Source organism: Anopheles arabiensis, chromosome 3 (genome assembly GCF_016920715.1).
Source record: "Anopheles arabiensis isolate DONGOLA chromosome 3, AaraD3, whole genome shotgun sequence".
Classification (NCBI taxonomy): domain Eukaryota; kingdom Metazoa; phylum Arthropoda; class Insecta; order Diptera; family Culicidae; genus Anopheles; species Anopheles arabiensis.
The window spans coordinates 22,512,692-22,538,147 of record NC_053518.1 but is presented as its reverse complement, the minus strand read 5'-3'; the positions used below and the strand labels follow the sequence as shown (position 1 = coordinate 22,538,147).

At 44.9% G+C, this 25,456-nt stretch overlaps 1 protein-coding gene across 6 annotated transcripts in view; it reads left to right on the top strand.

Annotated features, from left to right (window-relative positions):
* Positions 1-22,819, top strand: part of LOC120903833 — a 28,378-nt gene extending 5,559 nt beyond the window's left edge. For 3 of the 6 annotated variants that reach the window (XM_040313476.1, XM_040313475.1, XM_040313474.1), the window contains exons 2-9: positions 1,550-3,115; positions 3,192-3,298; positions 12,200-12,448; positions 14,577-14,688; positions 18,391-18,659; positions 19,445-19,583; positions 20,485-20,639; positions 20,705-22,819. In XM_040313476.1, coding sequence (XP_040169410.1) covers positions 1,785-3,115; positions 3,192-3,298; positions 12,200-12,448; positions 14,577-14,688; positions 18,391-18,659; positions 19,445-19,583; positions 20,485-20,639; positions 20,705-20,814 — 2,472 coding nt within the window. In that variant the 5' untranslated portion in view covers positions 1,550-1,784 and the 3' untranslated portion in view covers positions 20,815-22,819. The remainder of the gene's footprint in view (positions 1-1,549; positions 3,116-3,191; positions 3,299-12,199; positions 12,449-14,576; positions 14,689-18,390; positions 18,660-19,444; positions 19,584-20,484; positions 20,640-20,704) is intronic. The other 3 variants (XM_040313477.1, XM_040313479.1, XM_040313478.1) reach the window with 3 other exon arrangements.
* Positions 22,820-25,456: the final 2,637 nt, after the last annotated feature.

Sequence of the window (25,456 nt, the reverse complement as noted above, 5' to 3'; positions counted from 1 at the left end):
TAAAAGTGAAATTAATTTCCATTGCTCGCAGCCCTCCTTTCATTGGCTCACCCTCTCTTCTTGCCTGGTGGAGGCGTACGATGTTGTGCGGTTTTGGATCGTACGGGGGTCGAGATGGAGCGGTTCACTCGGTGGACTCAGTTGGTCCGCATCCGGAATCGCACAGCATGTGCCGCAAGCCGAGATCTTTAAATTCGTAAGCCTATCGCTTGCAGCAGCACCAGCATAACGATGCGAAATTTCTCAAACGATCGTATTATGCGGTGACTGTGCGTGCGTTTTTGTGTAGGCGTCTGCATTGCCATGGCCTTTACAATTAACTGCGCGAAGCACACGTTGCTGTGCGTTGAGTGATCGTGGAAGAGCAACGATTAATGGTGAATAAATTATATTAATACTGTCTTGTAGGTCTTGAATCGGGTTGGTTGTGTTACATCGGTTGGATATGATATTACAGAGATTTCAATTTCCCTAAGCTGAAACTGCTACAAAATGCCACCCAAAATAGGAAGACGATTTTGATTTCCTTCAAGCCAAATGAATCATTTTATCAAAACAAAACAAAAATTAACAAAGGAAAAGGGCCTTAAAGCGGGAGACAAAAGAAACCTCCAACCAAAGTCATCTCACGCAATTCAATGTTCAGCAAGCGGCAACCGTTGCAATAATCTCCTCACGCGGATCAGGACGATTGCAGCATCGCAAACTGAACACAATCACCAAATAAACCGATCAACCGATCGAAAAAGTGCTGGTTTATTATCCCCCCCTTATAACGGTGGCAACGGACGTTTGAAGCGGTTTGCTGGCTTGCTAGCAACAATCAAAACCGTGGCATGAAAAAGAAAGTGGTTTGAATTTAAGCTTCCAGGTGCGCAGGTGTATACGCCCGTGCAGTACGCCCGCAGTGTTCGCACCCGCTCAATCGTACCGCTGCTGCTGCTGCTGCTGTGTGTCTGTGTTTTATGCAAGTCTATGTGTGTGTGTGTGTTTTTGTGCATTATTATGTGTAAATCCGAGCGGATGGCGGGACAAAGTAAAGCGAACGACCGATGCGAAGGGGCGCAAAAATATTAAAAGGGACGCAAAACTCGGAATTATTTCATAAACTCTGTGTCTGTATGTGTGTCTGTGTTTGTGTGTCTGTGTAGTGAACGAACTTACCAACAGCTCACTACCACCACTGTGTGTTAGTACAGCTAGTGCAACGCACCGGGAAGGGAAGCGAACACTCACTGTAGGGGTGGAAAAATCGAAAGTGAAAACCGTGTGCCGTGTGCGGAAAACCGTTGGGCCAGTGCATCCACCCTCCGAAAAGGTGGCAAGGAACCCGTGCGTGCGTGCTTGCGTTCGTGCGTGTTTTTGACGGGACCGACATAGTGTAAAGGTGTGCATAAGGATTTACCAATAATTGAGCCAAATGAACTGTGAGGGAAGACATTCGATTGGACTGAACTATTTTTAGTAATTGAATTCATTTTTTTTTTACATTTTGTTGCATGAAACCTTCAGCTTTATAACCTTTCTTTTCGCTTTCTTCAACCCAAAGCCTTTAGCTAAATGGAGATCAAGAAATAAGTGCAGCGCACGACAGTAAACCAGCCCGCCAGAAGAAACGAACGATCCGATCCGTGCAAGACAGCAAGACCCCTGCCCTCGGTTGTTGTTCTGTGAGCGCGTGTGTCCCCTTGTTTGTGTGTATCCTTTGGCGGGTTGTGTGTGATCGTGCGTGTGCTTAAGTGAGTGTGTGTGTGTGGGTTTGTGTTGTTCACGAATGAGGTAAAATGTTAGGACCGACCAAATGGAGACTTCTAACGATCGTTGCCGGTATACTGCTAGCCCACGCGATCGAATCACCGACCAGTAAGGGCAACAAGCTCAATGCCCAGGTACGCTCGTTCACCAATCCCGAACTGGGGCTGCGCATCGAACAGATCAGCCCGTGGAGCACGGGCCGGAACATCCCGGCGCGGAACCTGCTCGTACCGCATCAGCTGTTCTCGCGCGTCGACAACATCCGCTACATCGACAGCCGGACACCGAACAGTCGCCATCTGCAGAGCACGTTCGGTGCGTTCCGGATAGCGGACCAGCAGCAAACACCGAGCTCGGATGGGCTTCAGCGCCGCCGCTCGAAGGCGATCCAGATGCGCAGATCGGATGAGGCGGGCGTGGACGCTGGGCTACCGCTGGAGCAGCAGCCGGGTGCATCGGTACTGCCGTCGCCGGAACAGGAACCGATCTATCAAAATGTATCCCGCAGCCAGCGCCAACATCGGTACAAGATCATCCCGATCAGCTACTTCTACCGCGAGGAGGCGCAACCAGTGCTGCCAGCGAACCTGAAACCGGTCGGTCCGAGTCGTCCGCCGAAGGAGACTGAAAACGACGAACCGGAAGTTCCGGACACCAGCTCCAAGCAGGCCCAGGAGCAAGAGCACGCCCAGGGCGGTGATGAGTATGCACGATCGGACACACCCGTCATTGGAGCGCGCCGGTCGGGCATCCAGTTCCCAGGACCGCTGAAGGCAGCGAACGGATTCACCCCGCAAGGCTACAGCGAGGAAAGTTTAACGCTCGGTGACAACTTGGGCATCTTCCAGCAGCCCGTGAGCACTGCGGACGACTACGGCCCGGTGGATGGCGAGGCGGGACACGACGGACGCGGCACGGAAGAGTTCTCGCGCAGTCTGTACGCGAATCGGTACTTCCGGGACTTTAACCGACCGCCGATCGATCTGCGTCCGGCCGAGTCGCTGCCCCGTCCAAGCCGGCTGATCGAGTTCCCGGGCAGCGTGAACGTGAAGCAACCGTTCCGCGACGACGTGACCAAGTTTGGCGACGTGGCCGGACCGGTGACGGCCGTGCAGCGACCGTTCGGTGAGTTTGGCGGTGACGGCCAGAAGAACTTCCGCGCGTTCGATCCCACCTACTACACGGACAGCCCGTACCAGCCGAACCGGCCGGCGTACTTCCCCGCCAAGCTGTACACCGAGCCGAACCAGAAGATCTACCAGCCGCTGTGGAAGACCCGGTCGCCGCGTGTCGTCTTCCCGCAGGCGCAGGACCTTGCCTCCGGGCCGTCCGGGTTCGGCGTGGACAATGTTGTCTTTCGGTGAGTGTTTTTTTGTTTGTTTGCTTCTTCTGCGCTTCGGTGTCATCTCGAGCTAATCCGTACCTTGCGCTCGCAGGGATCAAAACTTTGGGCTGAACGAGCTGGCCGCCATCCAGGACGTGCGGAACGAGTTCAACCAGGACGACATCAACGATGAGCCGGCGACGACCAGCAAAGATCGTGGTAAGTGAACACCCTGTGCCCGCTGTTGGCGGTTCCGTTCCTTTCTCTCCCTTTCTCTCTCTCTCTCTTTTCCTCGCTACTTTGACTTTCATTTTGCGTGTGCTCTTTTCCGGTCCTCTATTGGCTTTTGGTGTTGTTGTTGTTGTTGTTGTCATTTCACCCCCTTTTACATGATGTGTTTTTTGTTTTGTTTTTGGAGGGAGTTTCAGGGTGTCTACTTGGGCTTTTGTTGATCTTTCACGTCCAATTTCAATCGCTGTTTCCTACATCACGAAACAAGCGCCCAAAATGGTGTAAAAGAAAGATTTATGGTGTCATTTTCATTCCATCGTCACTCATATTCATTCATTCAGTTCACACTTCAACACAGTTCTCCAGGCAAAGATGTACATATGGGACTTTTCTGTGAGCCATCACATCTCGTCTAATCAAATCTCGGGAATCATGTTCCTTATCTAGGATATACATTTGATGAGCTAAAACTATTCCATTTCTTGATCATCATTCATTCATTCGCCTGACAAAACCAATCGTCTGTTATCTCATCAATTCATGCTTCAACTTCAACTTTATTTCAACACTAGTAATAAGGTTAGGGTGTAACTCTTTGTTCCTTTTTCTTTCGATCACTTCGATGTTTTACGCCACATTTTGGCACTGTAAAGTGTATAGAGAAACAATTTGTTTTCCTTTCAAAGAAACGATCGACTTACTGCCGTTGATCATGAACGATCTTAGCATCGATCTTGCACAGTGTGCGTGAAATCATTTCAAAGCTGCCTTAAAGCCAAAACGCGAAACGTGAACATTAATCCTCTTAAGTCCCTTCCGAAGTAAGGCGGGCGAAATTAAACAGGTCAACTGGTAGCGTAGCTTTTGTAAATATAGCTCCTATGTTCATCAAAATCGCCTTCACTCCTTGCATGGTAGGCATGGAAAATCGCGTCTTTGTAGCTCATTTTTTAGATGAAAAACTGAAGTTTTCTCATTTTGGCACCCACACTAAACCACCATCCCGTTTCAAGTCTGATCTGGGACTTTGCAGGAAAATTAATCTTTGTAGCTTAATCTTTCCACCTCGTAAAAAGGTGCTGCAGTAGTATGAAACAGCAGCAAGCACATCGTCCCAGCATAGCGGCACGGCGGGAGAAGGGGGGCTTTTCCTCGGGTGAGCGATCGCAAATGGCGTGAACTTTTGTCTATTGCTCCATGCACGTGAACGTGAACGAGTTTTGGGACCATAGCAGCAGCAGCAGTAGGCATTTTCCGTCGATGATTTCTTACACAACCCGTGGCGCACTAGACACACAGGTCCAGACGGACCGGCCGTGCTTGCGATGGGACGAAGGGGAATGAATGGGTACCGGAGGGGTGGGGTGGGTGGTAGACCAGATTGCTTAAACACAGCGCGAAAGGCGTTATATTGCTACACTTAAAATACTTTCTCCGCATTCGTTTCGGCCGGATGGATGAACAGAGCGGGGCCAGCGACGGATGCGATGCAGGCAAAACAACAGCGGCAGCAGGAGCAGCGCACAGTACCGCTCAACGCCAACAAAAGCCCCAAAACAAACACAAAGAAACGATTCGATTGTTTAGTGTCTTACACTTTAAGCCGGGTACTGTTTTTTTTTCTTCTTTCATTTGCCAACTAATGGGGGAAATGTTTGTCCGGGCGTTGTTATGGATGTGTTATCCGGTAACAAAGGAACGATTTGTTTCCAATTTCCATCGTTCAACATCCACGGGGCCGTTGTGCTGCCCGGATTGGGATGGAATTTGCATCGTCTTGTTGAGGTGAAGTGTTTGCTATCTGTGAAGACAACACGAATAAAATTGGTAAGGACATAAAAACCAGAATTGCAATGAAAATTTGGACGATATTTCGTTTCGATCTATTTTGAAGATCTATTTTGGGCTAAAATGATGGGACATTAAAAAGAGTAAATTTGAGAAAAAATTAAAAAAAAAGTTATAATCATTACTCATTTTTTAGGCTATTGATTATTTTAATGATTTAACTTGGAGATCTGAAGATTTCAAAGGCTAAGAGCAATCATAGCTCAGCTATTGGTTTACTTGTTTGCAAACAGATTCGGTTGAAAATGTATGTAGCTTTGTCGTTGCTCGTCTCAAACTAAATGGAGGAATACGTTTTCAAGATTAACCTCAAAACTCTCAGAAAATTTCATCCTATGTTATAACTTTTTTTGTTAAAATACCTTTAGCGTCAGCATCTCAACTCCGAGCAATTTCAACTTCAAACTGCAACCATGCAAAACGCATTAAAATAAATCCCATTTGCACACTGCAAGTGTTACGACACACCATCATTTCCGAGGAAACTTCTGCCACACGCTAAAGGCCAAATGGTTTCCCTTTCATTCCATTCCCCAAATTGCACCCGGCTTACAGCGTTCGTATCGTTACCCAGATGCAAACAAACGTCCATCTCGATTATCTCCTCCGGAACGGAAACAAAGCGCGCCTGTGCTGAACCAACGCTTGGCATGCAGGAACCTCTCGAGTACTATTCTCGTGACATTCAACGTCATGGATGCACTCTGTCGTCTCCTTGGTTTTCATGCCGGTGTGCGGTGTGCAAATGCCGAGGTGCGCCACCACCGAGAGCCACCCAATTTCGCTTCCACCGTCACGACGTTCGAGCGCCCATTTCGCTCGCTTTGGGACGGATAAAATATGGAGTGAAAGTTGTTGCTATTTTGTCGTCGATGACGCGATGCTCGGAGCGCGGAGGAAGTACACACACACACAAACACAAAAACCAACCACTGCCGCGGAAACTGGTTCCGGAGGGGGCGAGGAGGCACAACCCGGCTGTTGTGGCCGTCGCTTTTACTCAGCTCGAAATCGTGACTGATTATGTCATCGGCCCTGTTATCAAAGCGGGCCGGAGGAGGAGGCTGGTAAAGGGGGGCCTGTCCGGCTCTCCGCAGCGACATGTGTTCGCGCCGGATGTGTATTATCGCACCATCGGGGCCGGCCTCGATTGGTCGATTCCTCACTCGCGCGTAAATTGGCTGCTTCCGATGTTGGGGCAAGCAGGTTTTGCGCCTTCTGTGTCTTATCTTGTTTTCTTTCCTTCCCGCTGTTTGGCGCTACCGGTCGCGATGGTGAGTTGGACGGCAAAGAAGGGGGCGAGCGAGGAGGAGCTTATTGATTTTTCCGGTGAAATTTTCTCCTCTCTTCGCTTCACCCTGGCCCGGTCGCAGTCATGCAATCATCCCCGGGTGGATAGATCCAGGGGCGTGATAAGCTTGGTGAATCGAAAACGAGTCGCTTATTAAATTATCCAAATATACCTTCGCATCGTTTCGCGAAGAAAAGCAAAGCAAAAAAGCGCACAATCTTCGCGTAACAAACCACCAAAAACAGAATCCGGTCACGATGGAAGTGAGTGTGTGGGTGGGGGGAGAATCGGTTGCTCCATCGCAAAAAAAAACCATCGTGCCCGCCGGCCATCGTAAGGCCCCAAGCCGGCGCAAACTGGAACAAAGTGCTACATAAAAACATAATGAACGACGCGCAACAATAAATCGTAAAGCTTTTATCGGTCGCCCCCTTCTCTCTCTTTTGCGCTCTTCGTTGCGTAATGCTTTCGCTGGGCCACTGAGCCATCTTCTTTCTTTGCTGGCAAATTCTTTCGGTGCCTCGAATCCGCTGGACGACGCACATCACGTCATCACAATGTTCACAGCTATTCTGATGTGCACGCGTTGGATTCTTTTTCTTTTGTCTCTCGCACCACACTTTTGGCACCACCCGTGCTGAAGGCTAGAGTTGGGTCACTTTCTCTCTTGGGGCTTTTGGGTAACAATTTATGCTTTCCTCGAAGCACTGCACCCACACTGGCCAACTGGTGGGGTTTCCACCGTGGTGCGTGGAAAATGAACTAATTCAATTTCGCAGCGACCAAATGAATGGGGCCAACTTAGGGCGATTGCTCAGCCCCCTGGTGCCAGTATGAAGAAATGTGAGAAATTTAATAAATCTTAAATTGCACCGAGAATAACATGCCGGAGCCGATCGTTCGCTAGTGAAATGTGCAACCAATGGGTAGCGATGTTGTTCCATATAGGGCCGTTAGTGGTTGGCTACAGCTAGGGCGCTAGGGCGAATCGTGGGAAATTTCTAGTCTAGTGAAATGTGATTTCATGTGCTACAAATTGCCTTGAATTGTGATCAAATTGATGTGTGGTGCAAATCACTTTATCCATTAGTTCTTTGCAAAACAGTACTTTACACTTCAAGGTGTAATTCAACCGATTCGTATTGAGTGCAATAGTTTTAGATTGTAAGCAAAAAATCGAATTATTTGTGCTTTGTACATACATGCTTGTGTAAATTACTAAAGCTCACCCAAAATGTTTGAGTGCTAATAGTATGAACCAACTGGAGAACTAAAAAATACTTATTATCTTATAACGTAACTTGTTAACAAGACCGTAAAATAACCAACACGGAACAATTAATTGAGATAGCATTAATTTATCAACCAAGTGATATTATCTGAAGTACAGTGGAGCTCCGTTAATCCGGGCTCATCGGGACACGACCTCATCCGGATACTCGTATAACACGGAAAGTACATATTGTATCACAAATTGAATCATTTTTATGGAAATATCTATTAGTCTAGTCAGTTTTAATTACCATCATGTTTTTCTGTAGAAAATATTTGAAATGTGCCATGAATTGTAGCTTTTTTGTTAAGAACATGTGCTCTGATAACCTTTTCTTTCTTCAAATATCCTCCTTCGCCCTCAATGTCATATGTGTGTTGAACTGTCATTTCTGAACAGCACGGATAAACGGCGCTCCACTGTATTAAACTTGCAGAAAGTATATCACAAAATTAGTTTTTCCTCGGAACATGTTTCCCTTTAAATCTATGCGTAGGAACTACTTATGATAAATCTTCAAAGAATATTTTATAATCATCCATTTTCAACAGCATTAACCAAACAAACTCGCTGATTAGTTTAAATATTGAAAGCTATTTTCAATTTCGTTGTTAGCTACCATTTATTTTTGAGCATTATGAGAGAAATAGGTTCAACATTGATGTTCTTCTTCATGAATGTACTTTAATTGGCGATTTTGTCCTGTAGATTACTTTATTGAAGATCTATAGAGACAAATAATTTATAGTTACATAGCATGTGACTCTTTAGCTTTGTTTATGCTAGGAATCATGTTCAACAATTTACCTTTTTTCGTTCAAACATTAAAAATTAGATTTTAGTGGCGGCCGGTTTCGTGGTACAGTTGTTGACTCGTACGACTTAACAACATGCCCGGTATGGTTCAGGTCTCGAATGGATTGTGCCCCGATATTTAAGGACTGACTATCCCGTTATAAGGGGAATCAAGAAGTCACTGAAAGCCAAGTCCACTAGTAGTGGTACAGGCAAGACTTGACCGACAGTGGTTGTTGTGCCAAAGAAGAAGAGGACGGATGGGTTTAGACGCATTCTTATTTGTTTGGAGTTTAAATAAATTATATTTAATGCTTACCATGGGCAAAAACTCGCATCGTGCAATGCATATTTCATACTGGGAAAAATGTAGTAATACTCGAAAACTATTGAACAACATGAATCTTTGTAAACTAATAGTTATCAGAAAGCTCTGATAACATTTTCCTTGACTTGAGGATTGTACTTGAGCATTGGATATGAAATTTTTACTAATGTTGTAGTCAATATAACTCCAAAGGAGCTTTTTTTTAGTGTCTTCAATTTCTGATGTTGTTAGTCATCATAATATACAGTTTTTAATTTAAAAAAAATCTAAAATTTTCATAAACCCTAATACATTTCATTCATTTCCTTGTCGAAATGACATACCAGCGATATTTATACTATTTAGCTAAACTAAAATCAAACTACCGCCAATAGAATGGACAGTTATTCAAAAACCAGCAACCAAAAGTTATTTTCCCCAACCCATACCCCAAACACACATCGAAACGGTTCAAAAAGTGCTCAAGCTTCACTCACGACGCAAAAGCACGCGTCGCATCATCTCACGAACCGGCCGTTCATCGAAACCACCTTTCATCCCGCAAATGCATGGTACAAAATTAGCGATTCGTTTCCGGAACTTCGGCACCATTTCAGGCCAAGCAAACAGCCCTCCTCGACGCATCGCAAACGAAAACGTGCAGTCTCGAGTTGTTTGGCCGCGAGTTTTCCGCTCTCTTTCCGTGTTTGGTCTTTTTTGTGTGTGTGTGTGAGTGCAAAAACCCACCGATTGCATAATATTTGCCAGTCTCCGGTGGCCATTTGTCACGATTTAGAGCCGCGGAAGAGTTGTGCGAGAAAACGCTCTATGATAGCATAAATAAATAAACACACACACGCCGTTCACTTGAGGGGCGCCTATCGTTCCCCGAAGGGAAATGTTTACCCGCGAAACTGTTGGGCAACGTGAAGGCCCACTCGGCACAGCGGCACTTAATGTCCGTGCGGCACAGTTTACCGCGCATGGAAAGGAAATGGGTCGTTATCGGCGATGGAGAATAGTTTTGTCTACCGTCTCTCCCCCTCCCCTCCAGCCACGTGCGCACAGGAATGGGGAAGAGAAATGTTGCAGTTTTATAAGAAAAAAAAAACAAAGTGTTATCTTTGCCTGTTTTCTTCTTGCAGCCGAGCAGCCACTCGATCGTTGCAAAACTTAATTAAACTTTCGCTCTTTAAGCGAACGACCCGCGATTAAGCGCCTTGCGAGTCGATCGAGCAAAAGTGATAAAAACCTATACTTTGCAAAATTGCATCGCGGAAAAACGTACCGCTGCTTGCGGGAGAAATGTAGTTAGCGAGGAGCTACCGGTTTATGACAAGGTCGGAGCTGAAATTGCCGTTCGTTAATGATTTTATTGCATTTGCGCTGAGATTACAATCAATCAGGAGGAAGCGAAGCAGCATCATTAAACCAAAAAGTCTTTCTTGAATTATGTCATGCAGGAGTGAATGCTTGTAATGTTGGTTTGGGTTTAGGAAAGGATCGACATTCATGTTAAGCTTATTTAAAGACATTGTTAAGGATCAAAACCAATTCACTTGCACGTACAATTTCGAGTCTAAGAAATATTAAAAAGAGTTTGAATGAGCAAAGAGCTATATTTTTCCAATATTTTCCTACACATCCAACCGTAAAATGGCAACCCAATCTGTCCCTGTTGTATCCCCCAACTTCTCCCCGCCGTTTTGTTTTTCATCTCTCGAAAACATCCACCCGTCGTGCGTGCTTGTCCGAAGCCAATGGAAACCGCCCCCCCCTCCCCCACCCCCGTCGACCCTAGCGGTCGTCGTTCCGTTTGCTAGGAAAAACCGGTCCCTCACCGGGTGACCCACCTTGGCGGAAAAAGGGTGAATCGTGGTGACGACGGCCAACAAAACACTCGCCTCCCGTGCGGTGCGGAAGGACGGGAAAAGAGTAGCACAGCCGCAACAGAGCAAATGAAAGTGAGAGTGACTCGTGAAAGGAAGCAGGGTAAGCGGCGCCGTGGAAAGTCGAGCGGTCGCTCCGACCCTACCACACCGCGGAGAAGGTAACGCGAGACGAGGCGCACGAGCGTCCTCGCACACAGAAGAAGAAGGACGCGTCACAGTGGCAAAGACGGCAAAGAAGATGGTGACGATAATGATGATGGTGGAGATGATGATGATGGCTGGTGAAAAAGCAAAGCGGTGTTTATGTAATACGAAACCCATCGGCCATCGAGCTTCCTTACAGACACGTACAGACATAGAAACATACACACATACAGACAGAAAACAGATCCACGCTGATTTTCTTCGCCAAACGGGCATGATCGGGCACGCACGCACGAACGTACGATGTGTGTGTGTGCTTGTGTGTGCAATGTTCCGTATAATCGAACCGGCCGGACATTCAACTGAACCGCACTGAAATGGAAAGGAAGCTCGCATCTTGGTTACGATGGCGTTGGTCTATGTTTGTGCGAGTTTTTGTTTGCTTATTTCGAAAGGGAAGTGTAACGGACATAGGAGGGCCCGGTTTTTGCTGATGCCCCGATGATTATGCATCTATGGCTACGTCATCCTCTCAACACAGCCAAACTCGAGAGGCTGTAGCGTGGAGTGTAGTTCGAGCAAATGGTGCGACTGTTTTTTGACTACTGATTAGTAAAGATTATAAATTCAACGAACGATTGACACAGGTTGACACGCAGACAGAGCAGAATTGGAACAACTGCAGCACCGAGGGCGTCGGTTTTATTAACTTTTCTTCTACAGTTGTTTATTACACAGAAAGATACTTCTTTTGACAGTTCCTAGTGTTGCCAAAGTTGCCACAAGTAGTAATTATGAAGCTAAACATATAAGGAAAACTAATTTCAACAACAAACGATATAATAGATTTTTTCTGTACTTAAGTTAGCATGTAGTTTAGAATAGTAAATATATCTGAAATCATTTTCTCATTTATATGACAGAAATTGTTCAATAATACCATTGTTAAATTGTTTCAAAACTGTCAAAATGGAGAAAGAGCTCCTACAACAAAGTAAAGAACACAATTGAAGATGTGTGTTTTCCAGCTACAATAGAATTGTTGCAGAAAAACAAGAATTTGAGGAGAAATATTTTGAAACATTTTTGTAAAAAATTAGGTTGAGAAAAGAAATAATGTGGATGCTAATGAGAGTCTAAATTAACTCACTAAAGAAAAATCATAAACAGGAGAAAAATAGTTAACAAAATCAAACTAGCTTGGTGCTGTTAGTTTCCAAAAACCAAATGGAGATCACTCAAAACGACACTCATTGGACAACAAAGCGAATCAAAACAGCATTTTAGAAACACTCAAACTACCAGCGCATTACTAACTCCCGGACTATCAACATCCTAGTCGGTGGTGACGGTGGTAACAATCGCGGTGTGAGAACCGAACTACAGTGCCAGCACGAGGGCGGTACGTGCGAGTTCTTCCTGCTCTGCTGGATGTCGGGCGGTTTGCTGCAGGGTACGTGCGGCGGTATGCTGAAGGGCTGCTGCCATCGGACGGCCAAATCGGCCAACATCGGTATCGACGCGAGCACGGCGGTGGATTTGACGAACGTGCCCGCGCTAGAGTACGGCCCAGTGCAGAACGATCCCAGTGAGTGTGAACTACCCTCCTCCCCGAACAATCCTCCTCGTATGGCTGCGTGCGTGTGTTTGTGCCTGTGTGTGTGCGTGTGTGTGCGTTAAGTTTAAAACGCTCGTTAGATGCTAGTTCCCGCTGGGGGGTTTGTTTTGGTTCCCTGCCCAACATAATTCCCGATGAAGGTGGTCCCGGTTCGTAGAGTTGGTGGCTTCGCGCACGAGTTTACACGATTCACCCATGGTCACCCGATAACACGTACGGATAGTTCCGGGAACATTTAACAATCCATCGATCCCGATAACATCGATTGACAAAAGGCTCGGGCTCTGTGGACTGATACAACACACAAAACACACATTTTATACGAGGGGCTGTGGACGTAGTGGAGTTGGTTGGGTTGCATGCATGGTTGATGTGATTGAGTATAGGAAAACTGTCATTTCACACACAAATTCGTTACATATGCTTACATTTAGTTGCCATGAATGAGAGTTCCTAATACTAAGCCTGCAATTTGTTAAGTAAGTCGTTCCCAATTATAGTCACCCAAATCACTTCCCTATTAAGGACATTGCACGAGCATCAGCAGCAGTAAATCGAAACATTGATTCATTAGCTCTTCTGAAACCTTGGAGTGGAGTGGAGGCTGGGGCAAGCAATCTGTTCGTTTCCATTTTCAATTTCACCACCAAAAAGCACCGCTCCCAAGTGCCCGTTTGTAAGGGATGTTACGTGAACGCACACTCGCATGTTGCCTCAATCTGAACCGGGCGTTGGCTCGGCTAAACCAATAATGAAACCGATTTGACATCGCTTAGTGTGTGAGATGATAGCGATTTAGGCATCGGCCGCTAGTGGTTATCTAACAAGTAAATTATTTTCTTTTCTTGGCTAGTTTTTTTCATTCAGTGTTTCCCGCGGAGGAACTGTACCTTCATGTTAGGTGATTGTCGCGCCAGGTTCAAACGTAGTTTGGTCAGCGGTTGATGGTTGTAGCGATCATAGTAGTATTTTCAAATTACTTTCACGCATTGAAGCCATTTTAGGGTGATTGCGTAGAGCAAATGGTAGGAGAGTTGTGAACTATTAGAGTTTTGGGTCAGTTGCACCATCATGTATCTGAAAAGGAGTAGTAAACATTAATCGTATTAAAAGTCTCAGTTGTCACACCATTCTAATATATATATGATGATCTAAACAAGACTGATTTTGATAACCTGATCATTGAGAAGTCAGAAAGAGTTAGGGACAAGGAATTAAATTTTGTATGCTCCAGTTCTTTGAGTCAATCGTATGGGTTTCACAATAATTCCACACTCAATGTCCCTAAATTAAGTCAGTTTACAATGCTTCGGAATGTATTAAAGGCATTGCGATGTCCAGAAGACATCTTAGAATATTAGTATCTTTTTTATTATTGAAATAAAAAAATTAAAAATCGTGTGTGCGGACTGTTCCTTCATTGGGCAACCTGTAAGAAAAGAATAAAAACAAAAAATCCTCAATTAGCTTTAAAGTTGATAGCGTGTCGTCTTTTTTATTCTTTGTGGAATTTGATTTTAAAATAGATAATTTAGAAAAAGGCTTCACAGCCCAACTTTTTGAATATTCATGACCATATGTTTTGAATTCGGCATATGTTTAAACATTCCTCATTGTGCATATTAACGCCCTCTCTTTTACCATGTAAATTATTCAACCTTCTTCTGTATGTACATTATACTATATCTCACGGGTTTACTTTCACTATTATCGCACATCCTCATTTCACTAACAAACACTCGCCATAACACACCAATCACCCTCAGTTGACGTTCAACACCACCCAAGACATCACTCCCAAAACTGACAGACGCTCACTCTGTGTGTTTTCCGTTCTTATCGGTTCCTTGTGGCTCACTCAAACTCAATTTTCTTCTGTCCTCTCTTAATTGGCTACTATTATGTTTGTTTCCATTTGTTGGTTTTTGTTTGTTTTTGTTAGATCCTCTCACGCACACACTCTTCTCACGCAGGCTTTGAGTTTGATTGAAATTTCCATAGCTGTATCCTTTAAAATGAAAAGATCTTGTTACTAACGGTCTTTTCCCCGTTTGTTACCTTTTTCTTTCTCATCTCCCCTTATTCCCGGAAAATACAGGTTGCGGAATATCGTTGGCAAAGCAGACGGCCCAGCGGCGGATCGTCGGTGGTGATGATGCTGGATTCGGCTCCTTCCCCTGGCAGGCGTACATCCGGATAGGTTCTTCAAGGTAACGTTGTCCCACCATGATGTCTCCCCCTCTTTTATCCAATTTCCAGATTCCGTCCCTAACGTCCCCAAACCCCTGCCTCCCATGTTTGTGTTTAACCATGCTAAATCTGTGTGTGTTTTTGTCTGTGTAATGCGTTTGTGTGCGGTGTTTTCACCAAAGCCGGTTTAAATTTATGGTAATGCACTTCTGCTCCAATTCGGGAAAATGCAAAACATGCAGTTGCTGCGGCCTTTCGCAGACCTCTCGGATCGCTCCCCTCGCAGACAGACACATAAATACACACACACAGCATCCAGAATGGTCGACTTTCGCTTCCCGGCGAACGCGCTCTGTCACCGCTGGAGATCAAGCGGAGGACTTTTACATGACCCACATGCGAGCGAAAACCGTGTAAAATGGCCCCTGACACCGATTTCGGGTCGGCGGTGTAGTTGCTTCATCCCGTCACCATCCTTCCTCTTCCTCGTGGGGTGAAATCTTCCCCACTCCCTCGTAACACTTCCAAAAACGCCACCCGCACAAGAGCCCCACTGCCCGGATGCTGCGGCAGAAGAAAGTGAACCACTCTCGGAAATCGAAAGTTGCGAGTGCGTTTACTACACCACACAAGAGCGCCACACTGCCAGAGCGCGCCCACGCCCGGAGGTTGCCGAATAAAAAGACGGCCAAATCTGTGCGAACAGAAGGAAGCGGACGAGAGATGGCCGCGGGCCGGACCGGAAGCAAGGAAGTAGGTGGCGATCGGAATAGCTCCCGGGTAGGACACGTACGCAAGTATGTGGGACACAGCGTCGCAGGGAGCAGCAGTCAGTCAGCTGACACTTACGGATTTACTGCAAAACGGTTGTCTCGTGCCTGGCAAGCGACTTCATTTGCATTTGGATAACCTGCCCCATCCCCGGGCATGATGGCGCATGGTTTGTTTGCACACACTCACTCGGTGCGGCTGTAAGGTTTCGGTTGATGCCGTAGGGATTGGTTCGGTTTTTGAGAAAGCGGTGAAAATGCTTCCGTCTTACTCAATACAAACACACACACACAAACACGGATGCTGGTTTAGTGGGTGGGAGGGAGTCGATTTGGTTGAAAATTACTTCAATTAAGCAAACAGTTTCGTTGGCATCAAATCGTACGAGCAACTAAAATATTTTCTCATATCGCGCGGCAACACTGCACGCCTGATGGATGAATGTGTGAGAGGACGAGTTGGTTTTCACCCACGGACAATGGTGTTTGATTAGCGAGTCGGTTAACAAAAGGGGTGAACAGATAGCTGAGATAGGGCTGAGATCATCACAGCAAACAAACAAATGATGATGTTGATATATGAAATTTATAATTCGGTTTCGAAGCAAATGGTTTCTCGGTGAAACCTATGAGTGATGAGATGGTGTTGTTGAGGACGTTTAAGTTAAACATTAAAGAACAAATGAAGTAAATGAGGTAGCGAAGAACACTCTTAAAAATGTTTATACCATTTTGAAATTAATTTTGTGCCTGTGCCTGTGGACTAAGCATTGCACTTGGCATTGAATAACTTTATTTATTTATTTATTATATTTATTAACATGCGCAGTATGATCTAATACAGTGCTCACCAAAATTTTTAGGATCACTGAAACCTTGGCTTTGCTTATAAATACACCCCCTGCGGGCCTGGTCTCATGAATGCATACATTTTATAGACTAAGTTCAAAGTTTGTCATCAAAAATATGTTGAAATCTTATTCTACCATCTTATTCAGACCACTTATGTTAACGTCAAGGACCACAAATGGTTCGCGGACCATAGGTTGGAGAACACTACTCTCATATATTAAAATTTAGTTTTACACAGTTACTATTCAATATCAAACGCACTACTTACACTATTTTTCAGTTTCAGTTTAAACTAGACTAAACATTGTCCACAAACACGTTAAATTTAGATATCCACAAAAATATTTGAGAAAAAAGACAATTGATTCCAATGGAACTCATAGGCATATGCAAGCTTATCGAATGTAATGTCCATTTTATTCTTGGGTATAAAAATAAATGTTATCATGATAGGGTGAGTTTACATCGATAGGAAACTTATAACAAATTCATGTTAAGGAGATAAGTCCCATTGAATTCATAAGCATGTAAAACAGACCAAATTTTATGAGGTTGACATACAAGTTAGTTAATGACCAATGTAAAACGAGTTCCGATGCAATCCGTTCATTTATCTACGTACAAGAGCATATATTCAAGGATATAAGGGGATAATTTTTGTCACATTACACAGAGCAGGATCTTGACTGAAATACTCAGAGGACCTACAGTTTAGACCAGCGATCGACAAAGTACCCGCATGCGACTCTTTGCTGTCTAGATGACGGCAATTTATGCATCATATTTTTCATATAAAATTATGTTGAAAACATGACGCAGCCTTCGTAATCTATACAGCCAAACCGTAAACGCATCTCAGAGAATATTCACCATTTGATTGGTACAATCGCTGGTGTTCATGACTTTTGAGATATTAAACAAGAGCATAAGCATTTTACGAGGCTTCTTTAAATCTTAAACAATATTACCAGCATGAAGCCTAGAAGATCCTGCGAGGCAGAACTACTGTTATTTCATTACATCTAATTTGTCGGCAATAATGTTATCTTAGCTAGTAATAATGAGCCATTGACGTAGTTCGTTCAGTGTCCCAACTGTTGTAATACTGTCACGTTGATACTCTTACTCATATTACAACGACGCAAGGCATGGCAAAGATGAAGGCAACACTACGACACAAAGGACGACTTTCACCCTCACCAGTGGAGGACGAGAGGGTTTAATCGAATCGAATAACACTTCATCGTCCAAAGACGCTGCCACACGACTCCATCCATCGATAGAACACCTGTGCCAAACAAGTGCCCTGCGCTGTGCGCAACAATGGCTCAAAATAGGCTCCGAGCGCTCATTCCGCCTGTCAGTGCAGCCTGCTAGCAGCCAATTGAAGGGGAAAATTTCATTAACATAACCACTAATTAACTCTCACCAGTATCGGGACTCATCATCGTCGTCGTCTTCGTCACCGGCGTAATGGTTTGCCATCACTTCTTAGCAGCTCCAACCGTTGCGCCCCATTCGCCTCCTGTAGTGGTTGAGTTTCTTGTCGTTGTGTTGTTATCGTCTTTAATCAGTATGTTGTTGTTGTTGTTACTAATCATTAACTAATCCTCTAACGCGTGTTTTGTTCGATTTTTTTTTTTGTTTTCCCATCCCCACACCTTCTCTTCTTCTCTTCATCTTTTACCTACCTACATTACTGTTTGGGCTGGGTTTGTCCACTGTTGGGCACGGTGCTATCCTTTGTTTTTGTATCTTTCGTGTTTTGAAATTTCACAATCTTTCTACCCTTTTACTTACTTCATTTGTGTCCAATTTTGTGCCCCCCTCTCTGTATGGTTTCTTTGTCCCGGTTGAATCCGCACACTGCACTGCAATGTTGCAATGATCTGTTTCCTTTCCCTTCACGATCGGTCTGCTACAAAATTGTGGTTTTTCGCTCTTCCTTTTTACGCTATCGCGCACCGGGTTGCGTGACCGATCGTGAACTCATTTTCCTCCCTGACGTCTCGATTTTCCTGTTTCCCTTCCCTCCCTCTCTACCCTCACCACGGCTATGGGTTCTGGTGCACCTTTCTTCCGACACGCTATAACACACAGGTCTATGCTTTCCAGATGCGGGGGTTCGCTGATTTCGCGCCGGCACGTGGTGACCGCGGGCCACTGCGTTGCGCGCGCGACCCCACGGCAGGTGCACGTGACCCTCGGCGACTACGTGATCAACTCGGCGGTCGAGCCGCTGCCCGCCTACACCTTCGGCGTGCGGACGATCAACGTGCATCCGTACTTCAAATTCACACCGCAGGCCGATCGGTTCGATGTGGCCGTGCTGACGCTGGAGCGGACGGTGCACTTTATGCCCCATATCGGTAAGACCTCTCAGCAGGGGGTCAGTTTCACTTCTTTCTGTTTTCCCTCTGCTTCTTCTGCTGCTTCGCGCTAGTGGGAGTTATGGTGGGGGGGGGATTGCATTTTGTTTCCATCTCGCTTTAGCTAGCCGTCTGTAAAGAGGGTTCTGTTGTGAACGTAAGTAGGTGAAAGGAAAAATGACCATCGGAAGACCTTTCCGCAGAAGAAAGGATTAGTTTGGGGATGAAGCAAAAAGAAGTGAAACCGTCCCTCAGAAGCAAAAAACTAAACCCTTTGCCTTATTATGTTATTATGTACTCCTACTTAGCTTTTTCTCCGAAGAACCTTTCGGTATCATAACTTCTAATCTTTAAATCCTTGTTTTTCCTTACGGGCGGATAAAACCTTTGCGATGAAAAAAGTTTCTCAATCTGCTGTTTCTCTGCTGTGCTATTTACTCCTCATTTTGTACATTTTTTACATCCCTTTTTTCCTTTTGTTTTCTTCCAACCTCTTCTGTTTTTCCTATTTTTTCGGTACTGAAAAAAAAAACAAAATCAAAAACATCAACCCGATGCGCGCGCGGTGTCCTCTATCCCCGAACCCGACTATCGGAAAACCAAACCAATCCCTTACAAAAACAAAACTTCTTCTCTTCAAACAAAAACACCACACTGCCACCGCGTGTGCGTGCCGTGGGGAAAATCGACCAAATTTCCCGACGCCCTTGTGGGGACGCGCGCGCTCGTTGTTCCTGATTGTCGCCCGCTTCCTGCCGCTGTTGCCCCATTTCCCGGTGCGTCAGCCCCCATCTGTTTGCCGGAGAAGAATGAAGATTTCCTCGGAAAGTTCGGCTGGGCGGCCGGCTGGGGAGCGCTCAATCCTGGTTCGCGGCTGAGACCCAAAACGCTGCAGGCGGTCGACGTCCCGGTGCTAGATAATCGGTAAGTGTAGCTAGGGCAATATTGTTTCGAAAGCTCGTGGGGCGATTTATTTTGTTGTCTTAAAGGAAGCAAGTACGCCTTGGCGTGGAGTTAGAATTTATCCTGTGTGGGGAAATTGGGTATTGGCTGCTGTAAAATGTAACGAGTTGTGTTTTCCATAGGGATTTTTGAGCAATTTTTATTTCTACTAGATTTGTTTTACTTGCGTTTGCGATTTGATGCTGGTTCGCTTACGTCATACTTACTTTTGAAAATATTTCTTGATTCAATCGAATAAATAGACAATATTTTGTTTTCCAAATCAATGTTGAACCCAAAGTAATAATATTTTGATTAAATTAAATTATTAAATGAAAATTTCAAAATGCATAACCTAAACAACAACAGCATTAAATGCAAAACAAGAGTAAAATAAATTATTCTCATAAATTATGAATTAACATAAATTATGAAAATTATGCTATTCTTTCTTATCAAACTTACTGTTTACTTTTTGTTACTCTTTAACGAATTTTGGTATGAAAAGAAAATAACTGATATCCTCAAAATCGTTTTCCTAGAAGTCAAAACGTGACATGGTATACAAAGCTGTAAAGTTGCATACTTTAAGGCGTTTAATATCAAAAAGCCCTAATTTACAAAAGAGCAGCTATTTCTAATTGGATTTTCCTACGTCAGAAAAACGATTAAAATTAAATTGGAATAAATTTTGATCAAATTAAAAAGGTAAAAATTACCTAATAACTTCCCATCCACCATCAATTAGTGCAGAATATGTGTCATGCATCGTTTCTTCTTAAAAGAAATCCTGCTCATTCTCCATCTCGCCTGTCTCATCATACTAAAACTCTTCCCTCTTTTACGCTCCATAATTCTTCACTCGTTTACCATCCCTCCACAGGGTGTGCGAACGATGGCATCGCTCGAACGGCATCAACGTGGTCATCTATCCGGAGATGCTGTGCGCTGGATACCGGGGCGGTGGCAAGGACTCCTGCCAGGGCGACTCCGGTGGACCGTTGATGCACGAGAAGACTGGCCGATGGTATTTGATCGGTAAGTGGGCAAGCACTGCCAGCATTGGAGTTGCTGAAACTGATTCGAATTTCACACCTCAACAGGTATCGTGTCCGCAGGCTACTCATGTGCCACCAGAGGCCAGCCCGGTATCTACCATCGGGTGGCCAACACGGTCGACTGGATATCGCACATTACACAAATTTCCACCTAATCCGTGTCCCGTGCACCAGGATCCAGACTGGCTCCACTCCCCTCCCGTTACCCCCGGAAACGCCGAAGCAAACGAAGCAAACGTAAAATGGGTTTCTGCTGCATCTAAGTCACACGACAAACCGTTCATTTCACAAAACTCGTGGAGCAGCAGCAGCAAGGACTGTTGGCAAGGGGTGGGAAAGGAGTGATATAAGAATAGTCCTGCAAGACCTATTCCACCGTACGACAGGCCACTACTAGAAAACCGCACACCGGGGTAAAGTTCTTCGCCAGATGTGTCGGAGCTTTGTGCGAACAATCAGCCGCCGGTGGGATTTAATTTATGAAAACGATATATATTTATTGTACTGCCTTACGGTCTTCAAGACACGCATTCGCATGCGGCACGATGCAACGTGTGACTATTTCAAACTGCACTAAAGTAGTACTGGTTCGCACGAGAGTTAGGGGGAAAAGATAAGAGAGCTTACTTCAGCGTACCATAAAAGAAGAAAAGAAACACTAACAAACCCAGCAACAAAAAAAAAAGCATGAATCCAACACACTACCACACGCGCACGCAGTGAAAATGTGATATGTAAAAAAAAGCAATGATTCAACTGGCCCTGGAAGGAAGCAACCGAAAACCTGAAGCCTCAGCAAAGGTGGCATGAAAGCTTCCCAAGAGATGGCTAGTTTAGAGAGGCAGCAGTGAGGCACTAGAACAAGCGATGTAGCGACGCGTTAAGCCGACGAAACCAGACGACAGACCAGCGGAGGACGAAAAGACGATACAAATTGTATAAAAACAAAATCGACACCACTGAATACTTATTATCACCAAACGACGATCGCAGTGGACAACTGTGTGTACTATCGTATGCGCTAATTACACGTTTCTGTGAAACTGTACAATTAGCACGGTACACGGTCCATTAAATGTAAACGAAACCCCCTCCCAGACACCAGGACGAGAACGAGGAATGGTAGCAGCAGAATATAGGTACGCACGTCGCTGCAGTAGTAGAAGAAGAAGATGGTAGAAATGTACATGTAATCCCGCCGCGTTGCGTTAAACAAAAACGACCCTTCACGCTCCACGCTCTCCAGCCCGTTTAATGATACGATACTGTAAATATTATTTTTATTCTGCTGGCAGTTTTACGTAGAAACAAAACAACAAAAAAGCTTGGAAAACCGCGATGTGTAAAGCGCACCACAAGGAATCATCGAAAAAAAAGAGGTGAAAAATGTAGGCACAGCAAAACTTTTCGGCTCCCCGTCTAAGGAAGCGTAGAGAGCATTGAGTGAAACACAGTGAAACACAAAAATCAAAACAATAAGTTTTTGTTTTCACTCACCATCTCTGAACTCATAAGATCATGTTTTGTGGCCTAAAGCTCCGCCAAGCCACATCCGCGTGCAGCATGCGAGCACGGTAGCGATGTTTTATGCAAAGCCAATGTTACCACGTGAACGTAAAGTCACGAGCCCCAAACAAAAAACCCCCACGTGTGCACGATAGCATTCGAGCCGATGGTTTGTTTTATTTTATATGTACCACCCGATACTTCCAATAATGCTGGTACACGTTTGTATGTGTGTGTGTAGGGTAAAGCCGTTTTGTTTGTGTGTAAGAATATTTTGTAAATGTTGCGCGTGTACTTTAGCGCGGGAGAGAAAGAGGAAGCAAATGCGGAAATGCTTAAAACATGAAAAATGGTAAATGTTAGCAAAAACTACAATTTAAAGGAACGATATAAGGAAGGAACGCTACAGTAGACCTTTCAGCGGGGAAGGAATGGGAACGTTTCCTGCTGCACGCTGCGCACACAACGTGACGCCGTGTACGTGGCTGTAGCTTTACTTTTAGATGGACTTGATGGCAATAGTGTTTTTTTTTGTTTCGTTTTGTTTTTAGATAGCTATTGAAAAATCAGTTTTTTTTGCTTCTCTCAAATGAAAACCTCGTCAGAAACGTAGAAAGAATAATAAACGCAGCAATGTAACCTGACAGTAGCGCACGGTGTGTTCGGATTTTCCTTTACTGTTTTCAATGAAGAAAATAATGTTTTATATCAGAAATTATGTAAAGGTCGGAAAATTAAAAATTCCTTCGACTATGTATATATTTTACATGATCACATTAACATTACCATTCAAATTGAGACATCAAATAATAAAAATAATTGGTTGCTTTACAACAAACCGGCAATGGTTACTCTATCCCATAAAACGCCTAAAAGTATGCTTTATCGAATCATTATAGCAACTACGCTTTATAGCATCAAGAGACGACGAGCGTTACAAAGACCAGATTTAAAAGCAGGACTTTGAATTAAAAATAAAAGTAATCAGTTAATGAAAAGTTTTGGTTATCTTTCGATAATTTTCACCTTAAATAATTGATGAGGAATAATTTAATAAAGAAAATTTCTTCTACATCCTCTATGTAAGCCAATCAAAATGGATAATGTTCGTTATTAATTTACCACAATTTATGGAGCATAAACGAAACGGCAACTGCTACCTTTCTACAACCTCAACAGGCAACCAATTATGTACAAGAAGCATACAATAACAGGCCTCCAGCAGGACTCGTTACCCTCAAATGTAGCAATAAATTGATTCCAGAAGTGGAAAAATGGATGGAGTGGATCGATCGTTTGCAGCCCATTGCTGGTAATAAGCATAATTAGTTATTCTCGTTTTGTTTTTAAAAGCGAACGCACATTAAACAATGTCATCGATTAAAAATTCATCGAAAAAACGCCACCCCAGGTTTCCCCCGGTCGTTTGTTAGTTAATTGATCACACGGTGTCCACCACTGTCCACTTGTTGTCCTAGCCGTGTGTATGCAGCGAAACAAAATATGCAAACCGTGTTTTGCAGCCCAACCTCATTGGCCCAATTATTTTAAATCATTCTGCTTACCCGCTACCGGATGGAGAATCTCGGACGCAAGAAGGACGCCAAAAATCAAACTTCCACCAATTTCGATTCCAGAATGTGCGGCTCTTCGTACGGCGGCACCAATCTGACTTGCTCATTTTATGGCAGCTGTATCTCCGCAAGCTTCATCATGCAAAATCAGGTAAAATCAAGGAAATGGAGCAAGACTGATAGTAAGAAACACTCTAGCACCGAGCTCCCGGATGATGAAGGAATTGGTTTGATTACAACCTTGCGAGGCGAGGCGAATAAAGTGACCTTGTCGGTGCGAGGGTTTTATTGCTCAATTTTAACCACCGAACCAGTGTGCGAAGTGCGAACAACAAAGAAAGGAGAAGAAATTTGGCCATTCGCGGGTCGGTCAGGAATTACCGCCCTGCCCGTGTGAGAGCCATTGAATGGCGCCCCTGGTCTGCCGAAAAGCGCGCTCCACCTTCTCGGGTCGCATCCGGCTCGTCTACCGACACACACACAAACACACGGACACAGACAAACACTGCACCACTCCCTTCCCGACATTCTGCTGCTCAAAACACACTCACAGTTTATGGGCACGATAATGTATCTCCCTTCCTTATCCGCGTCCATTCCTCTTGCATGTACTGGAATTGTAAAAAAGGCGATTATCTCCGAGCCAACGGCATAGATTGGTGGGCGAGGAAAAGCGGCAGGGTTCGGGTTGTTATTATTTTTTATTATTTTGAGGCCCTCGGCGAGGCCAAAGGATCCGCTACGTTGATTAACCCTTGCGGACCCGCATGTCAGCGAAAGGAACCGGATCTCGCAGTGACCTCCGCTTCGTTTCTGTGATGTAAGTGTGCACGGGAGATGGGAAAACACGCGCGCGCTTGGATCGTGTGTACGTTGAGAGATGCTGACCTTAGCAGTTGCTTTGTTTTTCTTCCCCTACGGAAGATGACGTCATTTTTACCTATCCTGGACCCACTGGCACTGGCGCGAACAGATCTGACGGGGTAGTTTTTCATTTCCTTTCTAAGCTGAGCGGAGGAAGCAATCGAGTCATGAGACGAGTGTGTTGCCACCTCTTTGTCACCTCAATCCGCTCGGTTGTAAATCAACAAATCTCTTTCCCATTTACGATTGGCGAAACTTCACCAGCACACTGAAAGTAGCGGAACCTCGGTTGAGAGATCCGTGGCTTAGGCGTACGTCGCCTGGCACTTACCTAGTGGGAGGGTCTATCATAAATTATGTATCAATGCTGCCGTTTCGCGACACGATGCATCGGGGAGGATAATAATAATCAGGGTAGTAATGAATGTCAACTGTCCATTTCATCTTGACACTCAACGCCAAACGGCCGGCTACTGCCGGCTGTTAACGAGCAGAAGGATGTGTGTGTGGTGTGCACACGGACCGTCACATCTCGCACTCACCTTACTTCGTTTCCTATTATAAAGCCATCACTCATCATCGCAAAGGCGTAGCATCGGCTGAGGCCGCAGCAGGCGAAGAAAGCGACAGTGACGAGAACGACTGCTCATGCGCTCGTATTGATTGAGGCGCAAACGTACAATGTTGCAAGAAACCGTGCGCGTGGTGCCGAACTGGGCACAGCACAATGTCAGCACAAGCACGGAGGGAAAGTGTGTGATTGAAATTGAATGTACGTTTGGAAGGATCTGCAACGCAATGGAGGTTTAATTATAGGACGTTCCTCCCGGCGCCTGGATGGAGGATCTTTTCT